Genomic DNA, 19,112 nt, shown 5'->3' with positions numbered 1-19,112 from the left:
AACACCCTGCATACACTCACTGACTGACTGACTGAACAAAAGACATCATGAAAAACCAGACCCAATGAACACTTGGCCACACCTCCTTGAGAAACCCATTATCCAATCAGAGCTCACTGCGCTATGATTGACATCAAAGCTCAGCGAATAGGAGAAGCGGAAACCACTTAGGGGGCGTTACCAGGAAGAGAGTTGTTACACTTTCCTGTAATGGCGGACCAGACAGAGAGCGAGACTATCGGGTTCAGCGACAACAGGTCAGATAATAGCAAAATAAAGTGCTTTCATGGAATATGAGCTCAGTGTACTGTTAAGCAGATTGTATACGAAGCTGGTTAGCGTTGTTTGTGGTCACTAGGTTGTGATAAAACAGTGCTTTTGCTTGTGAATGTAGCCATGCTAGCTAACTAGCTGCTAGGTAACTAGCCTGTGTTGCCTAGCTGCTCGTCTGTGCACGCGGTAAACACACAGCAGACAGATGATCAAACACAGACAGATGTTTTCCTCTTTCACTTGGCTGCCTTCCGCACCAGGCCCCGAGTTTGTGTGTTCAGACACAAGCTTGTGTTTTAAAGTGTGCGGTTTTGTGCTCAAATGTTAATGTGAGACAGCCAGTTAGCTAAGCTACGCTACATTCATTAGTAAGCAGCAGGAGCACACAACTCATCCATTCAGTGTTGTGAATGGACTGGCTTTCTGTTAGACTAGTTACTAATACGCGAGATTATCTGAGTGTTTTATTTAATTTAGGAATCAAAGTATGCAACGTTACTCTTACACGGTCCAACAGGATATCACCCTAAAGAACATGTGTTACACCCAAATGCTCCCTGGCTAAAACATCATCCACGTCAGTGTGATTGCATCTTCAAGAACTGTAGCTGATCAGCAGGAACATATCATTACAAAACCTTAAAGTTATTTACTTACAGTTTTGGTAATAACCTGCTAAACTAGCCTAGTTTGCATTGCATCTTCCTCCCTAGCAAACATCTACCCTCAATACAATGTGTTTGGATTGATAAAGCAAGTAACAAATAATGTTATTTTGCATGACCAATGCAATATATTGATGTTGTTAATATTCTGACATTGTGAGATGTTTTTTTTAATATTGTGAAGCATAATTTTGGTGCCTTAAACACTGCACTGCACCATACTCATTTTTAACAGTCGCTTCTGCACTATATTTACTTTTTTAATAGTCATGTATCACAGCTGTTACCCTGCACTATATTCAGGTTTAACAGTTTTCTTCATCTCCTTGTATTTTTATATCTGGTATATTTTTTTTGTACTTTGTACTTTGCACTACTAACTTTTTTACTGCCTTTTTACTAACATGTTTTGAACTATGGAACTGTGATGCTGGAAACTTGAATTTCCCTCAGTATCAATAAAATTATTATCTATCTATCTATCTATCTATAGAGTAACGTTAAGTACTATGGCAGCTGAAATATGTGTGACTTCATATTATCATGCACTCTCATGTTATTATCAACAATTTGATAATTTGAAATGTGCTATAGAGCTGTCCTGTATACCATTTTTTGGGCTTCGCAGCTTCGGTGAGAAATAATCAAAGGGTTTCTAAGCTTTGGGACAGTGCTGCTGACGCACTACTGTACACACATTCACCTCTACACATAACAAACAGCAATATCCGTCTGAGAATAACTAATAATGATTAATGTTGAATATGAATACTGTTGCAGGATTATTCCTTATTTCGTGGGCTATTTGGGGATTTATACATTATCAGTCAAAGGTCAATACAAATATATATATATATATATATATATATATATATAAACAAAGCATTCAAATACTGATTTGTAGGTAAATTACCATGGCAATGGTCAATATAAATATATATATATAAAAAACAAAAAACGAAGCATTCAAATACTGATATGGAGGTCGATCACCATGGCACGGTCAATATAAATATATTTAAAAAACAAAGCATTCAAATACTGATTTGGAGGTTGATCACCATAGCAATGGTTGAAGCTTCAAAGCATCCAGGTCAGCCCTTACTTGCCACACCTAAGCAGATATTGTGTTTTTCAGGAAAACATGCGATGGTGAGCGTCACACAGTATGTCCTTTTTTTTATTAAATTATATTCAATTTCATTGTGATTGCCCAGAGTACAGGTACTGAGACAACGAAATGCAGTTTAGCATCGAACCAGAAGTGCAAAAAGCCGTAAAGTGCAGAGTAATGCACAGAGTATATAAAGAATAAAATATAAAATAAAATAGGATGTGGAATAAACTGTAAGGAGTATGAATATACTGGATAGCTTATATACAGTATGAGCATAGTAGGCAGTCCAGTTTAAGTAAAGTTTTATAAAATATGTAGTGCAGGTGTACATACAAGTAATGCTAATAGTAAGAGATTATATACAGAATAAACAGCTGGTGGTATGATATGAATACAGTGAATACACTATAGGTCCGATATGTATCGTATAGAGGTGTGGTAAGGAAATTTGACCCTGAATACATAATTTTTGTCATGCTATGTTTCTTTTCTTATTTATTTGAGAAGATGGTCCTCTGAAATGTTTTAACAATCAGAAGTGGGCCTTACAGAAGGTTGAGAACCCCATGGTATAGGCAGTATAATATGAGTTATGTTGCCCAGTCTTACCTGTAGATAGCTACTTTCAAGTATTAGAATGAATCTGCAGTATTAGCATGTTAGTACTGATCAAAGTGCTCATGTCAGAGGGTTTTTGTTAATACTATTTAGTGATCTGCCATTGAATACGGGTTGTAACGTGATATTGTTTTGGTGTGCTAGAATGGTGCAGCAGGCAGTGCGGTTCCGTGGCCCTGCGCCTGCACCTGCGCCTGTGCCTGCCCAGACCCCAGTGTTACGAGGCCCACCACCACTCCTTAGGCCACCGCCACCTCCTTTTGGGATGATGAGGGGACCCCCGCCTCGGCCCCCATTTGCACGTCCACCCTTTGACCCTAACATGCCGCCCATCCCACCACCAGGAGGCATGCCACCACCCATTGGACCTCCCCATCTACAGGTGACTGTCTCCCATGCGTATACGACATGCATGTTTTTCTTCATGGAAGTGTAGCGCTGCACTATGTTAACTTTGCCTGCTGTCATCATGTTCTACACAGCATTTATAGAGACGGACAGACAAAGACTAAAATAAGTCTGTTGAAGAATGAGCCATATATTATTGATAAGCATAATACAATTACATATATTGTTATAAACCATAATAGCCAAAATATTAGATACTCAGAAACAACATTTAAATGAGAAAGAGACCATGCCCATGTACAGAAAGAGGTGAAACTGAAACCTAACTTTTATCAGGAAGCTATTCAGCATAACTCAGGTTTATTAGTGAAATGTATGCAACTACACTGCAGACTGGATTGTCTAATATGAATTGGCCCAATGCGGATCCAACACACGTTGAGTAGACCAGCATTATAGGTATATCTCCTGTATATTATTCTCCTGTACTTACCTGTTTACTCTGTCCTATATTGCAATCAGTGGTGCAGCAACAGCCATCTGGCAGGCAGAGTCTGCAAAGAAATTGACCACAAAGTAAGCTTTTGTCCTTTCTGGCACAATGACAGCAGTATTAGCTCTTAGAACAAGACAGAAGGAGGAATATGACTAAAACTGTTTAATAATCTATTTGACTTCTTCTTAATTGATTTTTAGATCCTGTGTGATTCTCTTGAATGATACAATGTTAATGCACGAACCTCCTAATTCAGAGGTTTCAAGTGCCGGCTGCTGGCTAAATAGTCGACTGCTTATCTAACTGGCCACCAGGGAGGACTCTTATTGGGCAATTGAAATTCGTAACCCTACTCCTTGAAGTCTGAAAATGTAATGCTGGGTCTCTATCTTTTGCTGCAGAGACCTCCGTTCCTTCCCCCTCCCATGGGGAACCTGCCGCCTCCTCCAGGGATGCTGTTTCCTCCTGGGATGCCCCCTGTTCCTGCATCTGGAGCCCCTGCACTCAACCCTGCAGAAGAGATCTGGGTAGAGAACAAAACGCCAGAGGGAAAGGTAACCTAGAAGTCATATGTAAGCACATCGTAGGGCCAATATTTTGTTTAACGCATTCATGGATTTTGTGATTTTTAGGTTGTAGCGGGCTCAGTTTTAAAGCTAGTGTAAAGATACTGACATCGTATGAAACTACAAAACCTAAGGATCCATTGGTACCAACCAGGTCATACTGGTTTGTCGCGAAGGAGGCTAAATAACGTTCCAAATTTTATCGAGGAAAAACTGTCATGGCCATTTTCTGGTATTAGACTTTAGATACACAGTTGATTTAATGGTGCTCGTCACTTGATTGCATTTAAACAGCTTTGTAGGAGGTAGTCTTTAAAACTATATATGTACACTGCTATACCACTTGCTAAAAATGATTACAGTGGAAACCGCTTATAGTGATCACGTCTGTCCAGGTCGAATTGATCACTATAAGCGGATGAATCTTATAACCATTTTTTTTTTTTTTTCTTTATTTCTTATGCAGATTACCATCTAATTGACATTTGTATATTTATTACATGAATATAAAGTAATGAAACAGACAGCTTTGTTACTTACTGAACGTCAGGTAGGCTAGTGCTCGAAAATAAATTCCGCTCTCATCGACATTCTTCCTTTTTCCCTCTGTGTATTCTTGTCTCATCTGTCCCCACTGGTCCTCAAGCCACATGACACCGTGTCAGCCTCCACAGGCAGTTTCTTAAGCACAATGTTCTCTCTCTTTTTAAACCAGCATATGAAAGCTTTAAAATTGTCATCTCCCAGGCTCGCTGCCAATTCTTCTGCCTTTTCCATCGCCAAGCTCAAGGGGGCATTATGTGACGGCGGCTTCAACCACAAGTGCTTTCCCCGTGCACATTTTTTCTGTCTCCATCACTAGCAGCCATGGTTGTTTCTTGTTGTTTGAGTAGACCACACAAGGTATGCATCTCGTTGGTTTGTTTTTGACGTTTGTCATAAGCTTCGAGGAGAATACGTTTTTCCATTAAGAAAAAATTACTTTCTTTTTCCCGTCATTATTTCAATATGCACGCAGCACCAGCCTCAGGTAGCCAGCCAAAAGCAGACAAGTTCACGCGATGCAAAGTATCATGGGGGAAAGTAAAAAAAAAAGAATTAGAATTTTTTTTTCCCATATGTTGTCATTTATGAAAATACCCAAAATGAACACTCATACACAGAACCTATTTATTGAAAATATGGTATATCATCTAATTAATATCTTTTAACATTAGATTGGAAATTGTTCATTCTGAAATAAGTCATTTTGCTTGATTATGCTTAATAAATTGAAATATAAAAAACAAAATTGGTTGTCTAAATGGGTAGATAATGAATATAAATTTGTTGCCAAGCTTTATATTATAGTTACTGTTTGTTCTCAAGTTACAAGTGTTTTCATGTCTATTATCCCTTCCACAGGCATATTACTACAACGCCAGGACCAGAGAGTCATCGTGGAGTAAACCGGATGGGGTGAAAATTATCCAGCAGTCTGAACTCAACCCTCTTCTTGTAGCGGGGTCTGCAGGGCCGGGTCCAAGTGTGGGGGTGACTGCAGCTGCCAGCTCAAGCTGTGTCAACACCACGGCCAGCACAGCAGCCTCAGCCTCCCCTACTCAGGCCCTGTCCACAACCCCCTCCCGCACACTCTCCTCCAGTCCAGACTCCACCATTGTCTCCCCCTCTGTAACCATTTCAGGTAAGTACACAGTCTTATATCAACCATACACACATGCACACACACACACACACACACACACACACAAAAGCAAAAAATAAAAACCTTCTTTTTTGTCTTTTTGTTCTCAAAAGCCACTCTTGTAGCAGACATATCCCCTGTTGCCACGGTGTCCTCAACTGTTGTGTCTCCAGTCACTGTGGTAACTGTTTCCACGGTGCCGTCACCTGTTACAGCGGTGCAGTCGATGTCACTGCTGCCAGCAGGCCTGTCTCACAATGTGGGACAGCCCAACGCAGCCATGCCTGCCTTCCCCCCTGTCATGGTGCCTCCTTTCAGGGTGCCCTTGCCGGGAATGCACATCCCTCTGCCAGGTAAGAGCCGCAAACTAAGAGTAAGGTACTAACAGCCCACAATATCTAGCTGCTATCACTATGCTACAAACAGGAACTGCTGTATAAATATATTGGAATCCAGTAAAATAGTCCTACAAAAAAAAGCTGCAATAAGCTTTATTGCAGACTTATTGTTCTTCCACAAATATCAGTCTACACTAAATATATGAAGGAGAATCATTTTAGTGCAGGGCTACCAAGAGCTTTACATCTGTCCCACGGATTATTTTACTTACTTCCCCCTTTCTGTCCAAGAACGTCCCAACATCCGGTTGAATGTGTGAGCCAGACTGACACAGACAAATTGATACTGTTAGGGATTTACGGGGTTGGAAATCCGTTTATCTTTGTTTTGATTTTGTTTCGTTTAGTCAGTGAGGCTTCCTGCTAAATTGCCGCAACTTCATCATCATCGTCATCGCAGCATGCAGGTTGTGGTTGCTTAGTAACGGCAGATGCGGCAGGAGCGCATCCTCCCAAGCACCTTGGATAAAAGAATGAGTGGCACAGTTGGCATTTTTCACGCGTTTTTAGACACTGCAAGTTAACAGCCCTTGATATGGCTTCTCTCTAGCTGATCGTGTCATCCTGTTGCACTTTCATTCATGTCAGATCAATAATTTAAGTTGATCATTTTAAGGGTTTTGAACTAGGCCCTTAGGTGTTTGGATTAAGTAGCTCTTGAATAATACGGTGGGCAAAATTTTGTAGGCTACACCTGTTATTTCATTGTGCCAGATACATATTTAATCAATGCATAGACCCACCTCCTGCTGCCAGGTAAACATAAGTAGCGGATCGGACTCTATATCGTCAGATACCTAATATTAAAAGACTTAAACCAGGGCAAGTGTAATCTAGTAGAAAGTATAATGTTGCTTGTAAAATAACCAGTTAAGATTATTCAATTACTCTGATGCTAATATGCTACTTAGTTTAGGTTTGTGACTGATAATCAGCTACAGACTCTGTGGAAACTCTGACTCAGCATTATTGGTGAATTTTTGATTACAACAAAAAATGTTGTGGACTCCAACTGTAGTTGTTATTGGAACACCACGGGAGGATTATAGGGACACTCATATACATGTAAATTGCACAAGTGTCTTTTTAAAGACTTCCCACTAGATATCTTCTGGTCATGGATAACTCTATTAGTTCAGTCAGCTCAGATCTGTCTGTTTGCATTTTGTTTAAGGGCGTTTTCACATTAGGTACGATTGATCCGTTCCGTGCCCGAGTATGATTGCCCCCCCTCTCTGCTCAGCTTTCACATTAGTAAATTTGTTCCGTACCCGAGTACACTTGCGTCATCACCCACGTGTATTTGTTTAGGTTGAGATCAGCTGTTCTAGCAGCGCGGCATCGTAAAACACTTCATTCAAACTTGACAGAAACTAAATAAAACTCACCGATACTGTCGTCGTTACTCTTTCCAACAATAACCAACTCTGGTTTGGCCAAAATAAACTTTTATTTCACCAAGTTTGATTTGAAAGTAGGACGACTCTGCACGTTGTCTCCCCTCCCACCCCGTCTCTCTTTCTCTGCCCGCTGAGCCATTGAGCTGCTCTCATTCTTCGCAGACATCATCTAAAATCACAAGTGTACTCAGATCCGTGCCCGGGTCCCTAATGTGAAAGCACCCGAAGAGTCGCACAACAACAAGTCTTGAGTGCAGTGGCTTGAATTTAAATTTCAGCTAATGTAAATGCTCCTGTGTGTTTGCTTTCAAGGTTTTTTTCTGTTGCTTTTCTCTTCTTCTCTGTTATGTGTCTTCTTTGATTCCTTCTTTTTTTTTCTCTGTCCTTTATTTTGGCATAATTTGATCGAAGAAGCACATTCTTGTTAATTCCCCCAGTTTATTGTGTTCTTTATGGACGAAGTGTCTGGCAAAATCAGAACTACAATAAGAGGGGCCTAGTTTTAGATTGGGGCTGATTGTTATTCAGCTTACAAATATCAGACTGAGAGCTCCCTGATTGACTCCCTGATTTGATTTGTGGTGTTCCAACATTATGCATTCACTATTTTACATGTGCTTTTTTACAGTATTCTTTTTATCATAATAGAGAGGTGAAGTACCGCCCCTTCCGGTGGACCACCATGGGACATTATTTGGGAAAAAATATGAATGGTAGTCAACAGGGAGAGACAAATCATTTTTTTTATCCTGTTTGAATTGCGCCATGACTCACACATATGATGTTTGTCTGTTTAAAAAGAAATTGCTGTTTGTTGTAAAACTGTTTAATAATAAGACTGTGAAAATACATAATTACAAAGACTACACACCCAAAAGTCGCGTAAGTGATGTCTCTCTCGCTGAAGATACGATGCCTGTGTGTTTCGTACTGGGATGTACTCACAAAACTAAATGATACTACGACAAACTGCGACTTTCTTGACTTGCAAAATTCTGTTTTAAATTGACAAACATAATATGTGTGATTCATGCTGCAATTCAAACGGGATCAAAACATTTTTGTCTCTCGCCGTTCACTACTGTACATATTTTTTCCGAAATAAGGTTCCATGGGGTCCACTGGAAGGGGTGGGACTTTGCCTCCATATTGTTAATGTAGCAATAGCCTCCAAATAAATCTTATAAACCTAATGTACACTGTGCTTATCCCTAACATCTCTAAATACATTACAGGCTCATAAACATCAACAGAAGTAACATAACAGTAATCCAAAATTTGGGCGTGTGTTTTGTCTGAGTGGGGCCACACACACAAACAAACTCTTACACACGATGGTAGCTCATGTCTAGTGTCCTGCTGTGTTCAACCAGATGCTTGCTTGTCCGTTGTTCTTGCAGGTGTAGCAATGATGCAGATAGTAGGTGCACCCTGTGTAAAGGCAGGCCCCGGCCCCAACGGTAAACATCCAGCCGCTCGCATCTCAGATCTACAGTAGATGGCATGGTAGTGAATGGTGTCTACATGAGTCATATAGTATATATGGGAACCCTCAAACAGTGGCATGGAGGTGAATGCTGTGAACATGATCCATCCGGTGTACAGTAGAAATTTAGACAGAAGCAGAACACACAGCTTGATTATTTAAACTCATTTGTGATTGTACTTCCAGATTTAACATGTAACATGCCACATACAACATTTTATCAACAGCATATTTTTTAAGCTAAAACTTGCTAAAGTCTAGTTAGAGTACTCAGCCTTCAGTAAATGATGAATGCACTTTGTTTGCGTGTCCTCTGGAACTGTTAGATACAGTGTAAGACTAATTGTTTTGCTTTGGTAAATGAAAGGACACTTGAATAATCAGCATCTAAATTGTTAGATCGGGCCGAGCCGTTGATTGTTAGGATCAGTCATTTTGAGGTGTGTGTTTGGAGACCGAGACCATCTTTGCTAGTTCCCATAACGCTAGCTGCTTTTGCCTAGTAGAGATTCATTAGAATAGCAGTTAGAGCTACATGTTGTGGTCATGTGTGTTGTCTTCTTTTGTGGCATGGTTGTGTGTGTGTGTTGTGTCACTGTTTTTTGTGTATGTGGCCTGTTTATTGTCAATCAGTTATGTTTCTTGAAGACATATTTAGACTTGAACAGTTTCTTCCACAAATGATAACAATCTTTTTTTATTCACTCATTCAGCTAATAATCTATTCCTCTAGATGAGCAGGCAAATGCTTAGAGGGACAGCCCTTTTTAAGTTGCAGTGAATCAGTTTTATTCTGCCTGTGGAGCTCTCTGTCTCACCTCTGAATTTGCTAATACGTGTTATTGATAACAAGTGGGAAACCTGGGAACTGACATTTCACAAATGGATGTATAAACTAATGCTTTTACTAGATTCTAGTCCACTGTAACTACTGTTAGTGGCTCAGACAGAAAGATGAGTCTCAGCCAATAATGGTTGTCTCTTTCCTCTCTGACTAATGACAGGAATGCTTCCTGGCATGGGACCGCCTTTAGTTTCCATGATGCACCCACAGCTGACTCTCCAGGCAGCTCCTGCCTCCATGGCCGGATCATTGCAGCTCCCCGAGTGGTCAGAGTACAAAACAGCTGATGGGAAAAATTACTACTACAACAACCGAACACTGGAGTCCACCTGGGAGAAACCAATGGCCCTAGTGGAGAGAGGTAGGCATTGCTGACTAGTGCGAACACAACTGCCTGTGATGTAGTGAGGTGGTCCTATTCTGACTTTTTGTAGCCAAACGACAGAAGTAGCCCCCGTTTAGGTACAAGCACTTTTTGTTCTGACCGTTCGCACCAACTTCACTCTCGCGTTATAATCAGAAAGTAAATCGTTGTCCAAACCATGTAAATATTGCCGTAACACAATTATATATATATATATCTCATCATATCGCCCAGCTCTAGTTGGGTGGAACTTAAAATGCTTTGGTGGATGATGAGTGCTAGGCTTGGGCTGATTTCCAGTATCACCAATCTGAAAAGTTTTACCCACTTTGGTTTTCTGCTCATCAACAACACTGTCATTTTTCTGACAAGTTGCACAGCAAAACACACAAAAACCCTGATCCCACATGACCTGTCCTAAGATTTACCAGTGCCACTTGCAGCAGGTATGACTGATAAATTAGCAGGTTTACTTAACATGCAACCCCGACAGAATTGATGACAAGCTGCATTTGTTGCACCACTTTTAGTTACCTCACAGTTTGTGTGTGTGTGCCTTTTTCTCCTCGCTGTCTTTAGAAAAAGAAGCACAAAGGATAAAGGAGCGTCTGGCTCAGGAGGAAGCTGAGGCGATGGAGATGGAGGACGAGGAGAACAAAACAGAAAACACTAACAATGAGAAGGAGGTAAGTGAAGAGTCAAATTACCTGGTTGAACAACGAAAAACACTGCCTCAAAGTTTTTTATTCAAAAGTACATTTTATAGAGACCACCAATCAAATGAGTGAACTACTGAATGTCGGCCGATAACGATCAATGGCCGATTGACAGGAGTACCTTTAACGATGACCTGATCAAAATGCGACAGTAAACTTCAGTAAAGCCAACATAAAATAAAAGGCATTTACAACAAAAAACATTTCAGCACCTGAAATGCGGCGCCAAAGCTCATTGAGTCATGGATTGCCGGACTAAAATGAAAGCGCATCTTGTATTTCACGTCATTTCGTGTTTTTTCTTAAAAATGACCCGGTTAGTTGCAGGTTAATGGGTGTGAGGCTATTTAAAGCAAATTGAATCAAAACTGACATTCCTAGTATGAATGTAATAGTGATGGAGATAACTGATTTTTCTCTTTGTTTCTTTATCAAGGAGCCTAAAGAAGAAGAGATGACAGAGGAGGAAAAGGCAGCTCAGAAAGCCAGACCAATAGCCACCAACCCTATCCCTGGCACGCCATGGTACGCACACCACATCACGACCCACACCATCACTCCACTCCACTTTATTGCAATAAGCCTAATGTTTTTTTTTTAAATATCAGGTGTGTGGTATGGACGGGTGATGATCGCGTGTTCTTCTACAATCCCACAACACGGCTGTCCATGTGGGACCGGCCCGAGGAGCTGGTTGGTCGAGCTGATGTCGACAAGCACATCCAGGAGCCTCCACACAAAAGAGGCCCGGAGGACAGCAAGAAAATAGGTGGGGGCAACACACGTTCACATGCAGTCAGTGATAATGACATTCAACACAGTACTTTTGATTATTGTGACATATAGGCTAATTGCTTGGTTAGTAGTGCGCAACCAGACTCAGGGACAGCTTCATCCCGTAGGCCATAAGACTACTGAACTCTTGAGCTCATCACTTGTCATTTTACCTTTATATACTTTACATAATGTTTTACAAACTGTGACACCTCTGTGTACATATATTACTTCTCATCATGCATAGACATAGTACATCCTGTTTACATTCAGTTTTCCCATCTGAAATGCTGTCTTCAACAAAATTACACATACATTATTATTTTATATTTACTTATGTTTATATTCAAGCGCTATATTTTAACTGCACTATTTTATGCCTTACATTATCATTCTGCTTTTACTTGTGTGATTTCCCCTTTTATATATATATATATACATATTTTATGAGCATTGTTGAAGGAACCTGAGACCAAAGTTTTTCATTGCCAATGACTGCTTAGCTGGAATTGACAAATGACAAATAAAGAAACATGAACCCTGAACCCTTAATAATAGATGATTTGAAGCAATTACATATTCAGAGCCACACAACCAGTGGGCAGTTCTTATACTGAGCAAGAAAGTGCTGCTATCATCATCTTGTGTGCTGCAGTGTGTGTAGTATTTATTTTGTGTCTGTGTGTTCACTCACAGGTGTCAGTAAGGAGGAGCCAGAATTAGCCGTTGCTACTGAAGAGAATCAGGATGAGGAGCCAACCAAAGCCAAAAAGAGGAAGTATGTCATGCGTGTCTCCCTTAACTTAATGCCATCGTGCTGCAGATGTTTAAGGAGTCACCTTTTTTCTTTTTCTTCTTCTTTTTTCTACGTCATCTCTCCATTCTCATTGATCATTCTCTCCACCTCTCCTCACCTTTGTGGTTTTCGCCCTCACAGGAAGGAGGAGGTGAAGGAGGCAGACTCTGAGAAGGAAGCAGCAATGGAGGCAGAGCTCAGAGCTGCCAGAGAACGAGCTATAGTGCCACTCGAGGCCCGGATGACCCAGTTCAGAGAAATGCTGCTGGAGAGAGGGGTAACACAAATTTGTGAAATTTTACAACAATGTTACGAGTTTTGTGTACCTTTTTGTTTTTATTTTTTATCTGCACTGGACATATACAAAAATGTTTAATCTTTTATTATATGCAAGTTTATATTGGACTGACTAATGCCAGCATTGTCTATCTTGCATGTAGGTGTCTGCATTCTCGACTTGGGACAAAGAGCTTCATAAGATTGTGTTTGACCCACGATACCTCCTCCTCAACCCAAAAGAGAGGAAACAGGTTCAGTTTCTCTCCCTTTTTCATGTGTTTTCCTCTCTCCCCTAACTGTTCTCACAGCACTGTGTCATGTACCGGCCATTTTTTTAAATCCTTCAGTAATATTTTTGTGATTTTGTCCACTAAAGGTGTTTGATCAGTATGTGAAGACACGAGCGGAGGAGGAGAGGAAGGAGAAGAAGAACAAGCTGATGCAGGCCAAAGACGAGTTCAGGAGGATGATGGAGGACGCAAAGTTCACACCAAGGTAAAGAAACGGGCCTTTTATTCTTTCTTGTTGTGGTGAAGAGATGTTTAGAACTGTTCACTTTTTCAAAATTTAAACTGCAGTGTTTTTCTTCTTTTTTTTTTATCTTTGCAGAACAACATTTAGTGAATTTGCAGTGAAACACGGCCGAGACCCACGATTTAAGACCATAGAGAAGATGAAGGACAGGGAGGCCATCTTCATGGAATTCATCACCGCTATAAGGAAGAGAGAGAAAGAGGACTCCAAGTCCAGAGGAGAGAAGGTATCACCCGCTCACATTCAAATATCAATGTACGGTATCTCTCTACAATAAGACTGTGGCATTTTTTAGGTGAGGCGAGGTCGATTGACCATGAGTCAAGACACCTGTAGGCTTTTACCATCTGCAGGGGAGATGAAGAGATTTCCAATTTTGATGTGTTGTCTCTCAGGTGAAGCAAGACTTCTATGACCTCCTTAGTGAGCAGCACATAGAGGGAGGCCAGCGGTGGAGCAAAGTGAAAGAGAGGCTGGAGACTGACCCACGATACAAGTCTGTGGAAAGCTCCGCACTCAGAGAAGAACTTTTCAAACAGTACATGGAAAAACAAGCCAAGGTATGAGCAGTTTTCTCTGTATGGAATATGATGGCTTCAATATGTATGTGCTAATGATATATGATCTGTGTGAGAGAAGCCGTGAACTTATTGTTCAGTCTTGAACTGAACATTGTTTTTTACTTTTGTACATGTGTCAGTATAAATCCTTTTTTTTAAGTATCTATGGATTGTGAGTGAACGTGTATAAAAACCTCTAACTATTTTTCTGGAAATTACATTTGTAAAAGCAGAGGCTGTCTAGTCACTGAAAACACATGGAAAATGAGAGAAAAATAAAATGTCCTGGATCATTTATTTTCCTTTACTGAGAATGAACTAGTGCTCCCCAAAATGAATATCATTGCCATCTGAAAGGGTTAAGTTATGTTCAGGATCATATCTACGTTCACAAGTTTTTTTGAATAGGCTGCTCTCGGTTATGTTGTGGAAACGCTGTGAGAACACCCACAAGTCACGTCACATGTAGGTTGGTTGACATCATAACATTGCTTTCTTCCCAACTCTTTTTAAACGGTTGAATAATGTTTAATTGGTTAACATGTTTGGTTCCATTGCTAAAGTTGATGTGTAATTTCTCATCATGTAAGAGATGATTTAGCCATAGACTGCATGTCTTTTAAATCAGACTTCCACAGAGAGGAACATATTAGTGTATGGCGGGATCTTTGTGTGTCATTCCAGCTAGATCATCGCTGAAAATGTCCTGGAAAATTATCTCTAGAAAAGAGTAGGAACCCTGTATTATTAATGTCAGATATTCTTTTTGAATGGAAAGAGTGTCTCCTACAGATGGTGTTGTATGATGGGTTGTTTGTAGCCTTATTGTTGCAAGGCTAGCAAGTTTCCTCAAGTCCATTTATAGAGTGCCTGTCTGAGTCAGTCACCCCTAAATGTGTTCATGAATCCCAGTTCAACCTACAGGAGTTTCTAACGCCTTGTGTAATGTTTTTTATTGCCATGGAGGTAATAAATTCCTGATGAGTAAAAACAGTCTAAGCGTCTCCCGATATCGAGAGTAGAAATGGACTGAATCATCTGTCAAATTGTTAAGAATTGCAATGGTGAGGAGATCAAAAACACAGATACAGAGAAAGTCATTTCCATAATAATGTGTAATTGACTGGTAGTTGAGAATATACGTATATGCTTTCATGTATAGCTCTCATTGTTGACATCATATAACAAACAAAACTGACGCAGACCACGTGTGTCATCCTCCACAGAGTGTGGACATCGACAAGGAGCGAGAGTTGGAGCGGCAGGCTCGTATCGAGGCCAGTCTCAGAGAGAGGGAGCGAGAGGTGCAGAAGGCCCGATCAGAACAGACCAAAGAGATCGACCGAGAGAGGGAGCAGCACAAAAGGGAGGAGGCCATCCAGCATTTCAAAGCTCTCATGTCTGATATGGTGAGACGCTTTGCAGCTTTTTTATTTCCCCCATGAAACAAATTAATTAAGGCTGTCAAAGTTAACGCAATAAAAACGCATTAACACAATCGATCTTTCGGAGGTTGTAGGTAAAAAATATATGATTAGTTTATGATTAATCATGATTGACAGCCCTAAAATTAATCAGATTTGAGTTTTCATTAAATCTTAATCTTTTTGCATCATCTTTTTCAGAAGATTTGGTAAGAAAAATTGATTGGATGGAGAGATGATAATATAGGATCTTTAAGAGCACCTCCTGAACATTTGAGAAATGCAAGTGTGTTGGCGGGAGCACAAGACTAACAAGTGTTTTTTTTTTTTTTCACTCATTCCTCAGGTACGGTCTTCAGATGCAACGTGGTCAGACACTCGTCGTAACCTGCGGAAGGACCATCGCTGGGAGTCGGCGTCACTGCTAGAGCGAGAGGAGAAGGAGAAGCTGTTTAACGAACACGTAGAAGCACTGGCCAAGAAGAAGAAAGAACATTTCAGGCAGCTACTAGATGAGACCAGCATGGTGAGGAGTAAAAAGGTGCCAAAAGCAGGAACATGTACTACGCTATTCATTTTCTCTCTACTTGCTTTTTTCTTGTGTGCCAGCATGGCTATAAGGAACGTAATACTCTGCAGCTTTTAATGTATTTCCATGTATGTGCTTATCAAATATTTTGATCAACTTGATTCCTGATTAATTTGATAAGCTTATTGACAGATTTTTTTGTTTGTTTTATAGATCACTCTGACAACCACATGGAAGGAGGTGAAGAAGGTAATCAAAGAGGACCCTCGCTGTATCAAGTTCTCCTCCAGTGACAGAGTAAGACTTATGTTATTTTGCTTTTATGATAAAAGAATACAGTTACTTTCTGACAAAAAAATTACTTGAGTTTTGTGACTCTAGTGACGGGTTAAGACATAATGTAGTTACATTGCAAGAATCTCAAGCAAAATGATGAGAAATAAGGGTCTCTCATTGCCCTGAAGGACAGACCGCAGAACGTCATGATTGACCAATCAGAATCGAGTATTCAACAAAGTCGTGTGACATGTATTTTTGTGATAAATACATGTTGTAAGCTATTTTGTTGAGTAACCTCTTGACAAAATGCCCTGAGTGAATTTAAGTTCCCCCTGGTAAGCAGTGATGCAGTGTATATGTCTACGGCTTTTAATGTGGGGGCAACAAGTATATTTTCCCAAATTGATTAATTCAATAATAAGTACTTTGTGGCAGTTTGTGTTGTGATGCGCTGCTCTGCTTAAAACATTATTCTCACGATGCAACTCATGGATTTGTCTCTCTCCTCTCGTCCGTTTTCCATTTTTTCCTTCAGCGCAATGCATGATGGTATATATAGTGCTCGGTTAGTGACCATCGTTGTACACTACTTTTCACAATGCATCGTAGGAAACTTTGAGTCCACTATCTAGGGTCTAATAATTCTTACTTTACATTTGGACAGCACTACAACTCACTTTATAGTTCACTATATGTGTGTGTCATCAGCCCGGCGTCAGATGGCTTCTTTCATAAAATCCAAACCCCAGTTCTGAAATGATCAAAAAGGGTGGTTGATATTTTTTCATCTGTCTTAAAGGCGTTCTGGCTTGGGTTTAATCTGGCTGTAACGTTTCAACCATTTTATCTGAGTTTTGGTGTCTGATGTGTTCATCTGTGTGTTTGTAGAAGAGACAGCGGGAGTTTGAAGATTACATCAAAGACAAGTACATCACAGCCAAAGCTGACTTCAGAACACTGCTGAAGGAGACAAAGTTCATCACATACAGGTGTGTACACTCACTTTCACATACTAGATAAGCAAAACAAGTGTCTAATAGCAAATAAAAGTATTGTTTTCTTGCACTTGTAATCAATATACACTGCTATAAAAAGTCTGAAATCACCTGTTATATTTAGGGATTCACCGATAGCAAAATTCCGGACCGATACCAATGTTTCAAATAACTATTTTGTTTTTGCTGTTATTGATTCCCCTTTTTGTGCCAGGGAAACAATCTCATCATTATGAAAAAATAACTGAGCTGTTGATTGATTCAACATTTCATTACACGTCTTTGAATGAGCACAAATTCAATCATCCATATTTATGAAACACCCTTTAATATTTGAAATAACTGCTTCAAAAGCCTTTTCATTTGCTATACAACTACCTACTCAATGAGAGCAATGTTTCCGGCAGACCGTGTGTGTGTGGCGGCGGTGAGTTTGGGGTTGTTGGAGGCGTTATAGCTGTGAACGTAGGTGTAGCAGTGTTTGTACAGTTTATTTGTCGGTGTAAAAATGCTACAACTACTCCGCTCCGCTCAAGCGAGCTCTGAGAAACCTGAGCCAACTTCCTATATCCTGCAACTCCGGCTCTGCCTCTTAAGGTGGGCTGTTAAGGTGGACCAGCTTTTCTCCTTAAAGTGATGAGCCGTTCCACATTTCTTTTAACCGATAGCGTTATTCGGTTAAAATGCTTAATGTCGGTTAACGGTTAATTATTAACAGCCGTAGTTTCCACTGTATTACCATCTTGCTTCCGAGTGCCTTCGTCTCACATTCTCTCTTCCCTCAGATCAAGAAAGCTGATCCAGGAGTCAGAGCAACATCTGAAGGATGTGGAAAAGATCCTCCAGAACGACAAGCGGTACCTCGTTCTGGAGTGTGTCCCTGAGGAGCGCAGGAAGCTCATCATGTTCTACATCGAAGACCTAGACCGCCGTGGCCCACCGCCTCCCCCCACTGCCTCCGAGCCTACCCGACGCTCTACCAAGTGACCAATCACATCATCTTCTCGGCCGGTGCCCTTCTCCTCCTTGCCCTCCCTTTGGCCAGAGCATGATTTCCCCCGAACTCCCCCTGAACCCAGCCCTTCAGGCTGGCCTCGCAGTGTTATTACCGGGGCTCACATTGCTTAGAGATGTACCATAGAGATGAACGGTTAAGGTCTCTGTGTTATGTCGCCTCTTAGCCCTGAAATAGCCCTGCAATTAAGCAGCAGGGAACAGAGGTTACCTGATTTCAAGGTGACCCTTGAGCCCTCACCTCTGACTGACCACATTAGAGGGATGAGGGATAGTGATAAGGCTGCTGCCTGAGCAGCAACAGAGGTGTAAGATAGTTGATGTAAATGAAGAAGAGAGTGTGTGAGAATGCGTGTGTGTGTGTGTGTGTGGTGCGTGCATGAGTGCGTGTGTGTGCATGTGTCTGAGGCGTCCTTAAGCCTTACTGCTCCACTTTGCCAGTCATGTTTCAGCGGCTCAGTGTGAATGTTAGTTTCTGCTCAGTGGTTTACTCCGATGTTGCAGCAGTTTCTTTGTTGAATGAAATAAAGGCAACTTCCACTGTTTTTCAATATTTTGTCCTGTGGATTTTCTTTTCTAAATCAACACCTCACATATACACTAGGCTACGTTACACTCTTATGTAAATCCAATTTCAGTCCAAAATGGCGGCAGCTTTGCTGCTGGGCGCTGATGTTGCAATGGAACGAACAATTGACTTTCAATTCTTGACAATAGACGTTGTTTGGCTGCGTTAAAGTTGCAGTGGGTAGAAATGGAGCGAATATGATTTAAAAAAAATATATATATTTTTATAAAACGGTCACTATATCCTGACAGAGGTGCATGAAACGGGTAATCTGAAAAAAATCATGTGCCTTTGTGTCCTCCGGTGCTCCAAACGGCATCTGCAAGATTTCACAGACCGGAGGAAAACAACCATTCAGAGCTGATCTGGAGTCTGCCATCCAGCT

The 19,112-nt window shown here is 40.8% G+C and overlaps 1 protein-coding gene across 8 annotated transcripts; it reads left to right on the top strand.

Moving 5' to 3' along the window:
* Nucleotides 1–103: 103 nt before the first annotated feature.
* On the top strand, nt 104–18,710 carry tcerg1b (transcription elongation regulator 1b (CA150)). 8 transcript variants are annotated; one of them, XM_037748597.1, is made up of 22 exons: nt 104–257; nt 2,818–3,055; nt 3,544–3,597; nt 3,919–4,071; nt 5,488–5,767; nt 5,881–6,120; nt 8,966–9,025; nt 10,056–10,256; nt 10,839–10,945; nt 11,412–11,500; nt 11,584–11,744; nt 12,446–12,527; nt 12,687–12,822; nt 12,986–13,075; nt 13,201–13,319; nt 13,434–13,584; nt 13,754–13,918; nt 15,145–15,327; nt 15,689–15,868; nt 16,085–16,168; nt 17,039–17,139; nt 17,931–18,710. In XM_037748597.1, exons 1-22 carry the CDS (start codon nt 211–213, stop codon nt 18,130–18,132), a joined length of 3,123 nt encoding a protein of 1,040 aa, XP_037604525.1. In that variant the 5' UTR covers nt 104–210; the 3' UTR covers nt 18,133–18,710. The 8 variants fall into 8 exon arrangements, with proteins under 8 accessions (XP_037604525.1, XP_037604524.1, XP_037604530.1 ...); XM_037748596.1 differs by having other exon boundaries at nt 15,689–15,883; XM_037748602.1 differs by lacking the exon at nt 3,544–3,597.
* Nucleotides 18,711–19,112: the final 402 nt, after the last annotated feature.

The sequence above is a fragment of the Sebastes umbrosus genome, chromosome 17 (genome assembly GCF_015220745.1).
Source record: "Sebastes umbrosus isolate fSebUmb1 chromosome 17, fSebUmb1.pri, whole genome shotgun sequence".
NCBI lineage: Eukaryota > Metazoa > Chordata > Actinopteri > Perciformes > Sebastidae > Sebastes > Sebastes umbrosus.
The sequence above is the reverse complement of the archived record's forward strand: the minus strand, read 5'-3'. Positions and strand labels throughout refer to the sequence as shown.

Bases quoted from the DNA above. Each gene is read 5' to 3' on its own strand.
- tcerg1b (XM_037748596.1), top strand. From the start codon at position 211: ATGGCGGACCAGACAGAGAGCGAGACTATCGGGTTCAGCGACAACAG. The intron at 10,946-11,411 runs GTAAGTGAAGAG...TTCTTTATCAAG, and splicing joins ACACTAACAATGAGAAGGAG to GAGCCTAAAGAAGAAGAGAT. The intron at 16,169-17,038 runs GTAAGACTTATG...GTGTGTTTGTAG, and splicing joins AGTTCTCCTCCAGTGACAGA to AAGAGACAGCGGGAGTTTGA.